General features: G+C 28.0%; 1 protein-coding gene across 1 annotated transcript; it reads left to right on the top strand.

Annotated features, from left to right (window-relative positions):
• Window positions 1-2,877: 2,877 nt before the first annotated feature.
• On the top strand, window positions 2,878-8,896 carry LOC112722687 (squamosa promoter-binding-like protein 1). The gene is made up of 10 exons (XM_025773800.3): window positions 2,878-3,943; window positions 4,188-4,372; window positions 5,020-5,669; window positions 5,789-5,863; window positions 5,955-6,062; window positions 6,178-6,289; window positions 6,428-6,569; window positions 6,737-6,881; window positions 7,220-7,822; window positions 8,148-8,896. Exons 1-10 carry the CDS (start codon window positions 3,315-3,317, stop codon window positions 8,598-8,600), a joined length of 3,102 nt encoding a protein of 1,033 aa, XP_025629585.1. The 5' UTR covers window positions 2,878-3,314; the 3' UTR covers window positions 8,601-8,896.
• Window positions 8,897-16,295: the final 7,399 nt, after the last annotated feature.

Raw genomic sequence — 16,295 nt, 5'->3', positions numbered from 1 at the left:
ATATATACAGGTCTGGTCCTCACTAATTCGAACCAGCCTAGTTCGAAATACAATTTGCCTAATTCGAACTGACTCAGTTCGAATTACATTGCATTGCGTGCATGAAGGTAATTCGAGTCTGCTTGGTTCGAATTACTTGGGGAAGCTTGCACCTACGTAATTCGAACTCACCTAGTTCAAATTATGTATGCTTGTAGTTCGAACTCAACTAGTTCGATTTAGTGTGAATTTCGTTCTTGAACAATTCGAACTGAGTAGGTTCGAATTATGTAGAACTGTAATTCGAACTAGGTTGGTTTGAATTACATAGAGATGTCCTTTGGTTGATACATGAACCAGATTTACCTTTGGCGGATTTGTGTAAATAATTGGTCACCATGGCTTATTAACGTTTTTTGTCCTTTTATGTTTTTAAAACTTAAGCTCAAGACTATTAATCATGAAAATAAAGTATTCAACATCTTTATTATTATTATTATTATTATTATTATATGTTGAACAAAAGATATATTAATAGTCACTTTTGAGTTTTGACCTACATAAATTATAAAAAGGGGGAAGGAAAATAAAATAAAGAAAGATAAGATGAAAAAGGCCATTGCCCATTGGCACTGGATCAGAGGATGATTTGATGAGTATCCCAATTTACATTTGAGTGTGTTCACACGCAAAAAAGGTCACAATCAAACCGTCAAGAGATCCCGCATGGTCATTTACAAAGGTTGATTTTGGTTTCGGAAAATTTGACAATGGTTCTAAACTTTGAATAGAACAACAGTGAGAGAGACATAGAGAGAGAAGTAAACTTGGTTGGTGGGAGAGAGAGAACAGAAGAGATTCCCTTCCTTAAAAAAAGTAGTAGTAATATGATGACATTTTAAGGGCCGTGTTTGGCTACGAAGTAAAATGAAAATTTGAGGACTCAGGATATAGGAATATAGGAATATGACAATGTGTTTTTGGTTCCAAGGAATACGACACTGTATTGCATAATGCATCATAAATTTTTTGCAATTTTTATTTTTACTTTTAAATTAGAAATAGAATTAGAAAGAATAAAACAATGAGAATTTCTATATTATTCTTATATTCGGAATCACAGGTACCAAATAGTTCACTTCATATTTTATGTGATGATCAAAAGAGTCTAACCAAATTAAAGTAATAAGTCAAAATAAATACCTATGCTTTTTTTGGTTAATTATGTCTCTTGAACAAGGAATTTTTAACATAAACATTATTTTTAATATTCGATTTCAGTTCAATTTTATTTTAGATATTATAATTTATAAATAAGTTTAATTTTAATGGACTGACAATGTAAAACGTTTTACATAATCGTGTAATTTTACCGTTCTTTTGGATGACCATTTATGCGATTAATATAAAAGGTAATTATTTTTACTAATATGACGTTATATAATTAGATATACGTGTAAAACTACTTTACACTGCCAGTATATTAAAATTAAATTTTTATAAAATACTTTATATGTATTTATAAAATTATATATCATAAATAATAATTTGAGACTAAATACGATATTTATTATTTTAATATTTAATTTCAATTTCTTTTAAAATTTATACAAAATAATAAAATTTAATTAGTTCTCTCTAAAATAAAATTGTCTCTCTTAAGTAAAAACAACCTCATTTCTTCAATCATTTTTTATACAAAATAAAATTTAAAACTGCATACATTAAATTTAAAACTTCATTTCGAGGTGTTTGATGAATTAGACATTAAAAAATAAGTCAATAAAATTGGTAAAAAAAATAGAATAAAATATATTTTTTATTTTTGAAGTATACCAAAAATTTTTAAAAAAATTTTTAATTTTATTTTATTTTAATTTTATTTTTAAAATTTTTTATTTGCATCAAATATATTTTTAGTAGCTAATTTTTCAAAAAAATTAAGACTAATTTACTAACAATTTTACAAAAATAACTTTAATGGTCAAACATTATTACTTAGTCTTAAATTTTTTGAAAATTTAGTTTCAGGTAATACAATTGATGTAAATAAAAATTTTTTAGAACAAATTTGAAACAATAAAATTTAGTAATATTTTTTAAATTTTTGATAAATTTTAAAAATAAAAAATATATTTTATCTTAAAAATATCATAAAAATATTTTACTAATTAAAAATGGGTAAAATAAAATATAAAAAAAATAAAATAAAAACTACATAATAGATTTATTATATAATATTGTATAATAATATATTTTGTAATATTTGGAAAAGCATGAAAGGTTAACTATTAATTCAGTATTCGAAAGATTTCATCACTGACAAAAAGGTTTATGAAAGATGCTATCGACTTATCAACAAAACAATTTCTAAATGATTTGAAAATATGACAAAAAAAACTAATAAATATTATAATTTTTAAAAATATGATAAAAACTTTTATATTTAACAAATGACTTATTCATTAAGTCTAAATTTTTATGGCAATATTTGAATAAATATTTAGAAAGTACACAAAAATAATTTAAAACAAAATTTGATATTTAGATTTTTTCTTTTTTTTTTCTCAAGAAAATATAATTATTCACAATAAATTCTTTTTTAAAAAAAATTCATTTGACAAAAAATATTAAAATTTAAGAATAAAAAATCTTATTTTTTAATTATGATTGTAAAAATTTATATTAAAATTAATTTCTAAAATTATTTTTTAGAATATATATTTAATATTTAATATATATATATATATATATATATATATATATATATTTTATCATATTTCTAAAATTTGCAGAGGTTTATTTATTGTTACCGTCTTTTAAAATTTTTTTTGTCATTTCAGATATCATTTTAATAGTTTAGTCAAGCATTAAAAAAACAATTGACTACAAGAAATTAGGGAGAAAAAAAAAAAGGGAAAAAAGGGTTATAGTGTGCTACAGTAACTGTCCGTGTCTGAGAGCAGTCATCACAGCACAACAGAAACAGAAACCTCAATTTGATAATCGCAATAACGCATATCAGACTCTTTCCTAATCTTCTCCTAATTTTCCATCCTTGTCCCTTTTTTAAGCCCAGCACTTCCATCTTCCTTCTTTCTCACCCTTTTCTCTCTCCTCTTTTCTTCTCCCATGTAAAAAATTTTCATGCTTGAGTCAAAATGCTCAAACAAGTTCCAATTTTGATGTTCTAGGTTGTGACCCTTTTGTATTTTGTTCTTTCCTGATGTGGTTTCCGCAGGTGGGTGCTGGAATTGGGAATTTTTGTTTGTCTGTGGCCCTTTGTTGCATCAATTATTGAGCTGGGTATTGTTAATTTTCTTGGATTTTGATTTATGGAAGCCAGATTTGGGGGAAAGAATCAGTTTTTATATGGAGCTGTGGTTCCAGAAATGAAAGGTGTTGGGAAGAGGAGTTTGGAGTGGGATTTGAATGATTGGAGATGGGACGGTGATCTCTTCACTGCTCAACAACTCAATTCGGTTCCATCAGATTGTAGAAGCCGCCAATTTTTCCCACCAAATCCTGAGATTCATGCAAATAATAATGCTATTAATGCATCTAACAGTATCTCTTCTTCAATCAACCCTGGTGAAGAAGGGAAGAGAGAGTTGGAGAAGAAGAGAAGAGCTGTTGTAATAGGTGAAGGCGAAGAAAGGGAGGAGCTGAATGATGAAGGAGGAGGTGGTGGTGGTGGTGGTGGTAGTTCTCTTAATTTGAATCTTGGAGCTCAGGTTTACCCAATCATGGTGGAAGGGGATGAGAAAAGTGGGAAGAAGACAAAGGTAGTAGAGACAGCTGCTACAACTTCTAACCGTGCAGTTTGTCAGGTACAAGATTGTAGGGTTGATCTTAGTGGTGCAAAGGATTACCACCGTCGACATAAAGTTTGTGATGTGCATTCTAAAGCTACCAAGGCCCTTGTGGGAAATGTTATGCAGCGGTTTTGTCAACAGTGTAGCAGGTTAGTTTGGTTGAAAAAAATTGATCAATTCTTCAGATTCAGATTTCAGATTTGTTACATGATCATCAAAATAATATGAGTAGTCAGGTGTCTGTGCTGTATCAAGTTTTTTAAGAACTTTAGCTGATTACTACTAAGTGGAAGTTGTTCAAAAGAACTTATTTTGATTGAAAAAAAGGGAAAATTTTCCAGGGCATTTACTTTAGTACTGAAGTTGGATGCCAACTTGCTAAATTCATGGCAGGTTTCATGCACTTGAGGAGTTTGATGAAGGGAAGCGGAGTTGTCGTAGGCGTCTGGCAGGCCACAATAGGAGGAGGAGGAAAACGCATCCTGATGCAGCTGGAGTTAATGGAGGTTCTCTGAATGGTGAAAGGGGTAGTAGCTATCTGTTGATGAGTTTGTTACGGATACTGTCCAATATGCATTGTGAGTATTTGTGTCATCAAAAGTTTTTTCTGCTTGGAATGCCTTTGTATTTAGTTGTTTGGTTAGTGTGCTGTGAAACTGGATCAAGTTATGATCAAGCTAGTTACCTGTATTGCTTGAGTGTACCGGTAAAGTACTAAAATCTTATAAACAGTACCCGTATTTGAGGTGGTTGCTACTATAGATAGATAACATCCAGGGTTAAGATGTATGGCTTGATTGCATAGTGAAGGGAAGATAGTTTAGAATGTAGGAAAATTGTGTGGGCAAGGGGAGCTAGTCACTTGGTCTTAGACATCTCATCTGAACCAGATTGAAATGATTTGCAACATGCAAGTATCTGATCAAAATGTATGATAGTGATTCTCTTTTGATTGTCGTTTCTAAGAGTGCCATAGTTCTTGTTATTTACTTGCCCGTGCCTCCTTCTGACTTTGGGCATACTCCTATTGCAAAGCTAGAAAGCCCGAGGCTTCATTCTGCTGAAACATTTCTTGAAAAAGAATGAAATTGCTTGTTTTTTTAGGTTCTAATATGATATGTCTCTGCTGTTGAAACTTCATATTTATGCCTCTTCTTCCCACATTCTGATGTGACCATTACCATATTTATTTGACCCCACAGATTGTGCTTTCTATAAATTGCAGCAAACGGGTCAGATAATACGAGGAACCAGGATATTCTCTCTCATCTACTGGGGAACCTGGCAAATCTGGCGGGTACACTTAATGAAAGAAGTGTAGCCTCTTTGCTGGAGGGATCTCAAGGTTTGGTAAATTCTAGGACACCTGAAGCTGCGCACAATGTGCCAAATCTTAATTCTAATGGTCCTGAAGCCTCAAGGCCTTCTGGTTCTTCCATCAAGACGGGTAACGGTGCCATCCGGCAGGATCCTCCAAGGTCTATGGTACAGTGTGAGGCAGCACCTTCGAATGCTGTCACAGAAAAATGCCTACCTTTAGGTCATGGTGCAGCGGCAAATTTGAAACCTTCGGGAATCCAGCCCTCCTCAAATATACTTCTATCGAGGGATAGCCAACCATCCCAGTTAATTGCAGCAGATACTAGTGTTGGAAGGGATCACTTAAATAACATCGACCTGAATAATGTATATGATGATACACAGGATTGTGCCGAGAATCCTAAGAAGTCTTCTGCTCCCATGGGAGAGGTTAGGTCTCTTGATCATCCTTTGTGGTTGCAATGTAACTCTCTCAAATCAAGTCCACCACAGACAAGTATAAACTCAGATTCAACCTCCACCCAGTCACCATCTAGTTCTAGTGGAGAAGCTCAGGTATGTTCTTTAGGTCTATATTTTAAGTTCATCTACTTATTCTTGATGTTTAACTCCAGTTTTGATAGTTTTAATATGATAGGATTTATACTTATTGACATTTTTTTTACCTCTTACAGTCTCGCACAGATCGAATAGTTTTCAAACTCTTTGGCAAGGATCCAAGTGATTTTCCCCATGTTCTCCGATCACAGGTACTTTCTGTTCATAAAATTGCTACAAACAATTGCACTGCACTGCTTCTTCATGCTGTGTTTAATTTATGGCATCCTTTTTGTTTTCAAGATCCTCAATTGGTTATCACACAGTCCTACCGAGATTGAGAGCTATATAAGGCCAGGCTGTATCGTGTTAACAATATATCTCCGCCTCGAGAAATCCGCATGGGAGGAGGTATTGTTTGTTATAAACCACAAATGTTGGTTGCTGGATGATACCATTTGAAAGGAAAAGGAAAAAAAAAAAGGAGAAAAATCTAGACGTGCTTATTACTATTTCAATATTGCAGCTCTCCTGTAACCTCGGATCCAGCTTGAGCAAGCTTGCTTCAAATGATTCTTTCTGGACAACAGGTTGGGTATATACAAGGGTGCAACAATCTGTAGCGTTTTTGTATAACGGTATGTTCTCCATCTGAGTGTGCGTTATGTGTGCATGTCCCTCGTGTGATTGTGATATTAAAATACCAGCAAGAACTTCTATTTTGGTTTTTTTGTTTTTACTTTATTTTGTTTTATTTTTGTGTATCCATCCTGCAGGCCAAGTTGTCTTAGACGCTCCCTTGCATCTTAGAAGCCCACAGAATTGTAGGATTTCATGCATTAAACCACTTGCTGTTCCTAAAAATGCAAATGCTAAGTTTACTGTGAAAGGGTTCAACCTTTTCAGATCCAGCACAAGGTAAAATCTTTATATATGATGATATCAAATTTTCTTACTTGAAAGGTTGTAGCTACAGACTAGCATTTGAAAAATGCAAAAACATAAATGTTCTTGGTCCATGTTTCTCTCTAAAAGTTTGGATGTGGGGAAGATCTAAGTTTTGATTTTTTTTTTCACAATTTTAGGATGCTTTGTGCTTTTGAAGGGAAGTATCTGGTACATGATAGTTCTCATGATTTGATTGATGTAGCCGATGTATCCGATGCAGCTATCCAACATCTCAGCTTCTCTTGTCAAATACCAAATGTAACTGGCAGGGGGTTTCTTGAGGTTGTATCATATACTTGCACTCTCAATTCTTTTTCTTTCGCTGTTTCTTTTCTTTTCCACTAGAATAGCAGAATGAATATATGCTTTGCCTGTTTATTATTTATGTTGTATCCTGTTAACTTCCAGAAACTAACAGAAAGTCACAAATCTCTATAGCTTGCTTCTAAGTAGATTTTGATAGCTACCATAGGATTTTGTAAACTTTAGTTGGCCTCACAATTGTATAGTTTTAGGCTTTATAAGTAATCATAAATTTATACCACGTATGCTTTCTCCTAATTTTGCTGACTTTTTGAAGCCATATTTTTTTGACTGACTTTTATAATATTTGCTTTCAGGTGGAAGATCATGGTCTTAGCAGCTGTTCCTTTCCATTTATAGTCGCAGAGCAAGAAATTTGTACAGAGATCTGCAAGCTGGAGAATGTGATTGAGGCGGCAGATGCCACTGATGACATATTGTTAAAGAGCAAACAAATAGAAGAAAAGACTCGAGCTCTGGAATTCTTACAAGAAATGGGTTGGCTTCTTCATAGAAGTCGTTTGAATGTTAGGCTAGGTACCCTGGCGCCTAGTCAGGATCCCTTTCATTTCAATCGGTTCGTGTGGCTTGTTGATTTCTCCATGGACCATGATTGGTGTGCAGTGGTGAAAAAACTCTTGGACATTATATTTGAGGATGGTGTTGATGTAGGAGATCATACCTCCATCGAGCTCGCGTTATTGGACATGGGTCTTCTACACAAAGCTGTGAAGAGAAATTCAAGGCCTATGGTGGAACTATTGTTAAAATTTGTACCCACGAAAAGTTCAGCTGGGGCAACCAAATTCTTATTTAGACCTGATAATGTTGGGCCGGCAGGGTTAACTCCACTTCATGTCGCAGCAAGCATGAAAGGCTCTGAGAATGTCTTGGATGCGTTAACTGATGATCCAGGAATGGTAATTCCCTTCTCATCTTCATTCTTTTATGTACTTTTAGGCTTTATGTTGGAATTATTAGGAGGGAATTGACATCAAATAAAACTTCTCTAAGTTTGAAACTGAGGTGTTTATGAAATGCCACATGTTTTTCTGTTAATACCGAATGGATCATCTCCTTCTGTTTCGTTGTTAATCTCTTTGTTAAAAGTCTAGTAAATTTTAATGAAAGGGATTTCATAACAATATCAAACATTAGATTACTTAATTCTGCAAAATTTGTTTGATTTTCTGTACATAATGATTTCAGAGTTTATAACATTTTTACCTTGTGTTCTATGTTCAGGTTGGAATTGAAGCATGGAAAAGTGCTAGGGACAATACAGGCTTGACGCCTAACGATTATGCAAGCCTCCGCGGCTATTTCTCCTATATTCAACTTGTCCAGAAGAACACCAACAAAAGGCGCGAAGGACAACATGTGCTTGATATCCCTGGCGCCATTGTAGACAGTAACACAAAGCAGAAGCAACTAGATGTGAACAGGACATCTAAGCTTGCAAGTTTGCACACCGAGAAGATCGAAACCACAGTGATGGCGAGTCAATGCGGGCTATGCCAGCACAGGCTGGCTTATGGCGGCACGAGAGCGGCACTGGTTTATCGGCCGGCAATGCTCTCACTTGTGGCCATTGCAGCTGTTTGTGTATGTGTGGCATTGCTCTTCAAAAGCTCACCTAAAGTTTACTATGTCTTCCAGCCTTTCAACTGGGAATCACTAGGATATGGTTATATCTAAAAGTTTTTTGAGTGGTACATGCACTTTTGATTTCTATATATATTGAAACATGAGAGTCTCTAGTTTCTGGGCATGAGAAATGTTCTGTTTCTCATTTTTGTCTCGTATACTGAGTCGACACACTTGTTCGCCATCGGACGAGATGTCGTCAACTCAGTTTACGAGCGATGTGAGTACAAATAATACTATTTGAGTATAGTAGTGGCTGTCAACCTGTGATAAAAATATATTAGGGAAGCCAAAGATATCTTGAATCTTTGATTATGCAAAATATATTATGCTATGTCATTAGGCCCTGTTTGCATGTAGCGATATTGTAAGCATTAGGAGATTACCTTTGTTTTGGTCATACATATAAAATGCTTAAAAGGTTACCATGATTTGTATATCAATGCCATCATGCGAAGCAGATAAACCATTAGATACTGGTGAGACAGCGATGTGGTCAGTTTAACGAACAATAACTGAAAGAGAAATAGTAGAGGATCATCATAATTTATTGTTTTGGCTATCAGTTAGTCATTAATGTTAAAAATTATGAGATAAAGTATATTGTTGGATTATTAGACTAAAAAAATTAGATTAAAAGAATTGAGTTGATAGCTAAAGAATGATAAAAAAAAATAATAAATTTTGATGGTCTTTTACCATTTCTCTAATGGAAATACAACAAAATGGCATGTTGGCAACGGTTATTTTTACTGCTTAGAAACAGTTTCGCTAACTTTTTTTGCGACGGTATGGTTAAAAGTGTGTTGCCGATTTGAGCGTTCTACAACCGTTGATACGTAATACCATTGTTAAATTATTCAATATTGGAGTTGGAAGATAAGAAAAAGTCACCAGAAGAAAAATTAGGGTTCACACTCGCAAGAGAGGGAAAGAGAAAAGATGCGAGGGATGGTAAATGGTGAACAAAGCCCAAGTAGTGAATAGCGAATGCGAATTGCGACGGCAAATAGCAAAGGCAAACTACAATTTCAAACAACAGCAAATGGAGTTCTCAAATAAATAAAAAGGAAAAGAAAAACAACGAGAGAAATATAAATCTATAAGAAAATTATCACATGTTCCGCTTACTTTTATGGAACATGAAATTTCTATGTACGGTCAGGTAGTGGGTATGATTTTATCTTGTAGTATATTTCTTAATGACAAAAATATTCCTTTAGTTAGAAAGCTAAAGACAAAAAAGGACAGCTAAATATTGGTTTTTGTGGCTTTTGCTTAATTGATGATTGCATCAATTTTACTGATTTTGTTTTTTAATATTTTTTGTTGGTACAATTTGATATATCTATCTATCTACTTAATATACTAAAATTGGGTTTTCTTCTAACTAACGAAGGTGACGTGTCGATCTCTCATGACTCCGTTTTCCCTTCAAAATGAACTTTTCTATTCTCTATTCTAAATTATTTTATAAAAAATATATTTATTATAATTATATTATAATTAATATTTAATAAATAATACATAATTATACTAATTTAGGAACATATCTTTATTTTTAGAAAGTACTATTTTCATATAATTAAAGCACTCTTCTTTCTTCTAAAATTATTTTTAGAAAAATATCTTTATTATAATTATATTACAATTAGCATTTAATGAATAATGCATGATTATACTAATTTAGAAAAATATCTTTATTTTTAGAAAGTACTATTCTCACGTAATGAAAGCACTATTCTCTCTTCTAAAATTATTTTTAGAAAAATATCTTTATTATACTTATATTACAATTAACATTTAATGAATAATACATGATTATACCAATTTAGAAAAATATATTTATTATAATTATATAAAATAATCTACTTAATATACTAAAATTGGATTTTCCTCTAACTAATGAAAGTAAGGTGTCAATTTCTCATAAATTTATTTTCTTTTCAAAATAAAGGCACTATTCTCTCTTCTAAATTTATTTTAAAAAAGATCTTTATTAGAATTATATTATAATTATCATTTAATGAATAATTCATAATTATACTGATTTAAAAAATATCTTAATTATAATTATATAAAAAGTTAAACATAAATTTATAATTCTAATTGCTATAAATATGATACTAATGTTCATAGTGGTAAATTGATATTGCAATAATTAATTTCTATAATTATTTCTGTACTACTAAAGGCTATATATAGTATTTTTTTGTGGTTAGTGAGTCTAAATCTAAGAATCAAAGCATTTTTTTAATCTGTTATTCTTTTTTGATTGGGCAATTGTTTCTAAGGAACTTTGTAGGTCAAGTTCAAGTCACATCCCTCTACATTTTCTACGTTTGTCCAAAAATATTCGAAGTGGAGCATATAATGAGATAGAATTTCCTCAATTTAGGTTCAATTTTGAAAAATTCGTGCCAACCTTGAAGATGCAATTCAAAGATTGGTACTATATTTAAATTTTTTTCTCTTAAGCTTTTTGTATTAAAAATAATTTTATAACATATTGTATTTTTTTCAGAAACTACCGGTCTTTTGGTGCATTAATGCAATTCCATTGAAGAGAATAAAGTCAATTTAATTTGACAATTTTAACAAGAAGATAATCTGAATTTGTACCGATTCTAAGTATTCGATCTTATGATGTTATTTCGGTTGGTTGTTACGAGAATGACTCTAATCTATACGTATCTAAGGATTAGAATAGATTAAATATTATTTAAATAATTTAGTTCTGATATTGGTAGTTGATTAAATTAGTTTTAGAGAAATTTAAATTGTTGTCTCAATTTATATATTATGACTATTCTTTATGGATACGTTATTTTTAAACTTTTTAATATGATTTTTTTTAAGTTTGTTTTCTTTTTTGATATATGTATAACCTTTTTTTGTATTTCAGATTAGTAATGCAATTATTAAGAGAAATGTAATTCATCAATAAATTAGAATGATTAAAAATTTAATTAAGATTAACTAACATCTGTTTTTGACACAAGATTGATTAATTAAGATTAAGGCGTGAAAAAGAAAAAAGAGTCACAATACGTGATTTTGCTTTCTTGTTAATATATAAAAATACGTGAAAAAAAAATTAAAATATCACCATTTAAAAAAAATTGTTAATCATACATATGAAAAGGAATTGGAGAATATGCATGAATATAAAAAATAAAAAATTATTACTCAATTGTAGAATAAAAAATAATCATATATATATAAAAAAATAATCATAACAAAAAAATAATTAGCATATGTGACTTAAATTTTTATATGTACAATTAATATATATATATATATATATATATATATATATATATATATATAAACAAATATTTAGAATTATTTAACAAAATTAATATATATGTATAGATAAATAAAGAAATTATTATAATTTATAAAAATTACACATACGATGACATTAATAATAAAGAATAAAAAAATTATTGAATGATTGTAGACTCAAAAAAAATTAATTAATATATATAATTTAAATATATTTACATACGATTAATATATATATATAAAACAATAAATATCTATATATATAAACTACATAAAGAAGTATTTAGAATTATTTAAAATAATAAATATATTCTAAAAATAAAAAAATTATTAACTAAACAATTGATATATATATATATTATAGTATGATTTATGAATATTATTACGCATATGATTGTATTAGTGGAATAAGAAAATCGGTATAATTATTATAGGCTAAAAAAATTATTTATAATAAAAAATTATAAAATAATTAATATATGTGACTTAATATATGTGTACTTAAATAAGGAAAGATTTAAAATTATTTAAACAAAATAAATAAATATATCCTACCATTGACTAATCAATTAGTATATACTGGTAGTATAAATAAAAAACCATTAAATAAAAAAAAATGGTATGTTTTCAATTTTGGGAATAAAACGTAAATAATTATAATATAATAATTTGTTTAATTATTAATATTTATAATTGTTATTTTAAATCATAAATTTAGAGAAAAAAAAGTAGATTAACAAAAATAATTAATAACTATATTAGAGTTGATACACATAACACTAGATTAAGAAAAAATAAACGTAATTACTACAATTTAAATTAATTTTAATAAAATAATTTAAAATTATAATTTCAAACTTATCACGTGCATAGTACGAATTATTGAACAATTTATTATCATGTACATGTCACAGATTATTAAACAATTTCTCATGTGTTTTTTTTTTTTCCAAAATAAAAATATTATTTTTACTTATAATTATTATTCTTTATCAACTCTTTCATTTAAACACTAATATTATTTATTAATTTTTTTATTTTTATTCCTCACATTTATTAAAAATTCCTTTTCAATAATTTAGGTATTAATTGTTGTTATTTAATTAACTTATTTTAGGTATTTACCACACACACACACGATATTTTAGGCGCACACACACGATATTTTAGGTATTAATTATTATTATTTATTAACTTATTTTAGGTTTTTAATTATTAAAATATATATTAGATATTAATTATATTCTGTTTACTATGTTAAGCTTTTAGACATAATTTCAATTTAATTTTAGACAATGTAAGAAGCAAATATATATATAATATTAAATTAGAAGAGTAGATTTTAATTTTATATAAAATAATATAATAGATATAGAGTATAAATAAATTTACTTGACAAATATAATTATTCATAGTGTGATATTTTATTACGATAACATATCTTTGTGCATTGACTCCCTATATATATATAGTTTGTTATTTTTCCATTACATGACATATTTATTATTATATTTTAAATTTAGAGTTTCTTTGATCTAACATTGCAGTAAAAGAATAGCAAGCAAAAAAAAAAATGAAAAAAAATATGGGAACATTCTAAACATGATTATCGCTAATCTTTTTTTCTTTAGTTTTCAAATATATTATTTATTTTATTTATTTAGAGTAATAACTAAATTTATTATAACTATAGTAAAATTATCTTTAAACTATTAGTATTATTAGTAAATTTTTAAAATTATTGACATATTATTAGTATATATAATAAGTAGTAAATTTTCTTTCGTGTTTATTATTTAAAAAATTTATAATTTTCACATAGTCTTTATTCTATTTTTTTTCATACCTAATGACTATTGACTACGATCCTATTAATAGTATCACCTATAGTGGATTATACGAAGAGAAAGTATGAAAAATAAAGACAAGAATTATAAGGCTATAAAAAGTTCTATTCAAGTTTGACAAGAGTAAGACGGTTTACATAGAAATAGTTCTAATAGATGATAAGATTAATTGATTCATTTACTAAATTTTTTCAAGTAATGCTAAGTTCAATTTATAAATAGAGTTTAATTTTGATGCACTGACAGTGTAAAGTGTTTTACATAGTCGTGCAATCACATCCGTTCTTTTGGATAACCATTCACGCGGTCGATGTGAAATGTATTTATTTTTATTGATGTGTCATTACGTAATTGGATACACGTGTAAAACTACTTTACACTGTCAGTGCATCAAAATTAAATTATTATAAATACTTGTAGTTCATATTTTAAGTTAATTTTATAAGTACACCATTTCACAAGTCAAAGACAATTCTTTTTAATAGCTTTGTAAATACTAATAGATTTTATATTTAATTTATTTTGCAATACGATAAAATTCATTGTTCAATCAAGTCAAAGACAATTCTTTTTAATAGTTTTGTAAATGCTAATAGTTTTTATATTTAATTTGTTTTGCAATACGATAAAATTCATTATTCAATCAAGAATTATTTGACAAAAATATTTGAGAATAAATTGATAGAAAGAAAAGTCTATGTCTTCTCAAATTTTGAGATTGAAAAATTAAGCGGAATATATCTTCTGACTGTATACACGTGCAAAATATCTTTTAAGATGGAGTCCGGTATAGTACATTTGGTCGATGATCGTAAAAATTCTGGATAATCATTTTAATTTGCTTACTCATGCTGATATATTGAAACAAACAAATGAACGATTCTACTTATTTGGTACGTAATTAATTTATATTAACCCACACAAAATTATTTTCCTTTTGATTTTAAGTTTTTCCAAAAAATTGTATAATAGCATCATTTTATCGATAACAAAAATTTTAACAGTTTATTTATGAAAATATTTGAAATTTTATTGTGACTTTTTTTAAAGGTATATCCTTTTATTAATATACTATTGTTAGTTTTATCCTTTAATATAAAATAAATCAGTAAATTCTTTTTATTTTATACACGTTCGAAGTTATAATTTCATATATTATACACTCATTTGTCCTTAATTTCGTACTTTGAATTCAATTTTTTTGTTCAATTAGATGTTATTAGATTCTTGACTTGAAAAGAAAAACTCATATTATGGTCAAAAATAGAGAGAAGTGACCAGTACATTGTGATTGATCTTCATGATTTGCAGTATGTAAAATTTTAATATGAATATTTCTTTAGGTTATAATTATGTGTTGTAGTGCAAATTTTTTTTCTTTATATATTACTACTTACTCCTTTAATTCTCGTTTTCATTCAAAAATGAGAAAAAAATAAGATATACAATGAGATCAATTTATAATTCAATTACTTGATCATCTATGTGATCATCAAGCAACCGAATACATAATTTATTCTCTAATTTATAAAATTTAACAAAGGCATTGGTAAACATATTGGTTTTGCATTTATTTATATATTTTATTTATTTATGTTATATTTGTAATTATATTATATCTATTTTTTAAAAAATATCGTTAGTGTTAGCACATTGTGTATTAAATAAATTAAATGATAGAAACACGTAACTATTTTCTTTTTCAGTCAAGATTAAGTAAAATAATGTAATTTAGACTCGCAATATCAACATATTAATAATAAAATAAAGAAAAAAATGTAATATTATATCAAAAAAAATTTTAAATCATAATTATAATTTATTATTGAAATTATAATTTAAATATTTTAAACGGGATAATTTCATTTAGAGAATTCATAATTCAAACATAATTTTTATACACTTAATAGCTACATTCGAATTAATACATTTAATACTATATTTAAAAAAATACGAACAATGCATATCATATTATTTATTTATTAATTAAATTATTGCAATTCAAATTAATTTTAATAGAATAATTTAAAATTATAATTTCAATTTTATCACGTGCATAGCACGGGTTATTACACTTATAATTAATGAATTTTGAACACTGCACAACTTAATTTTTTTTCTTAGTGTAGTATAATTTTTTCTATTAATATGATTATATGAAAATGATGAGCGGTTAAAATAAAATTTGTATTATATTATAATTTTTTTATATTATGAAGTATTGAACTTAATTATGAAAATACCATAAGCAAAATGAATTTGTATTTTTGTAATAAATAATAAAATCAATATTATTTTAAAATTTATAGAGCTTCCAAAATTTATTATCTATAATTCTATATCCTACATTTTAAGCTAAACCTATTAGCAAAGGCATTAGTATAAAGTTTGTCAAATCATCTAATTTTGTAGGTGTCTAAATTTATAAAAACGTTTTTTTAAATATATCTTTAACAATTTTGAGTTATAAAATGTTATTAATAACTTAATTTAATAGATAATTATGAGTAACAAAAATTATGGCTCGACTAATTACGAGTCTTGTTTAATGTATTGTCTTTACTTAATTTAATTTAAAATTTTAGAATGTATTTTTTTTTATTAGAAGACA

Source organism: Arachis hypogaea, chromosome 11, assembly GCF_003086295.3.
Source record: "Arachis hypogaea cultivar Tifrunner chromosome 11, arahy.Tifrunner.gnm2.J5K5, whole genome shotgun sequence".
NCBI classification, from domain to species: domain Eukaryota; kingdom Viridiplantae; phylum Streptophyta; class Magnoliopsida; order Fabales; family Fabaceae; genus Arachis; species Arachis hypogaea.
Note: the sequence above shows the minus strand (reverse complement) of the source record. Positions and strands in the feature narration are given on the sequence as shown.

Bases quoted from the DNA above. Each gene is read 5' to 3' on its own strand.
- LOC112722687 (XM_025773800.3), top strand. From the start codon at position 3,315: ATGGAAGCCAGATTTGGGGGAAAGAATCAGTTTTTATATGGAGCTGTG. The intron at 3,944-4,187 runs GTTAGTTTGGTT...AATTCATGGCAG, and splicing joins TTTTGTCAACAGTGTAGCAG to GTTTCATGCACTTGAGGAGT. The intron at 5,864-5,954 runs GTACTTTCTGTT...TTTGTTTTCAAG, and splicing joins CCCATGTTCTCCGATCACAG to ATCCTCAATTGGTTATCACA.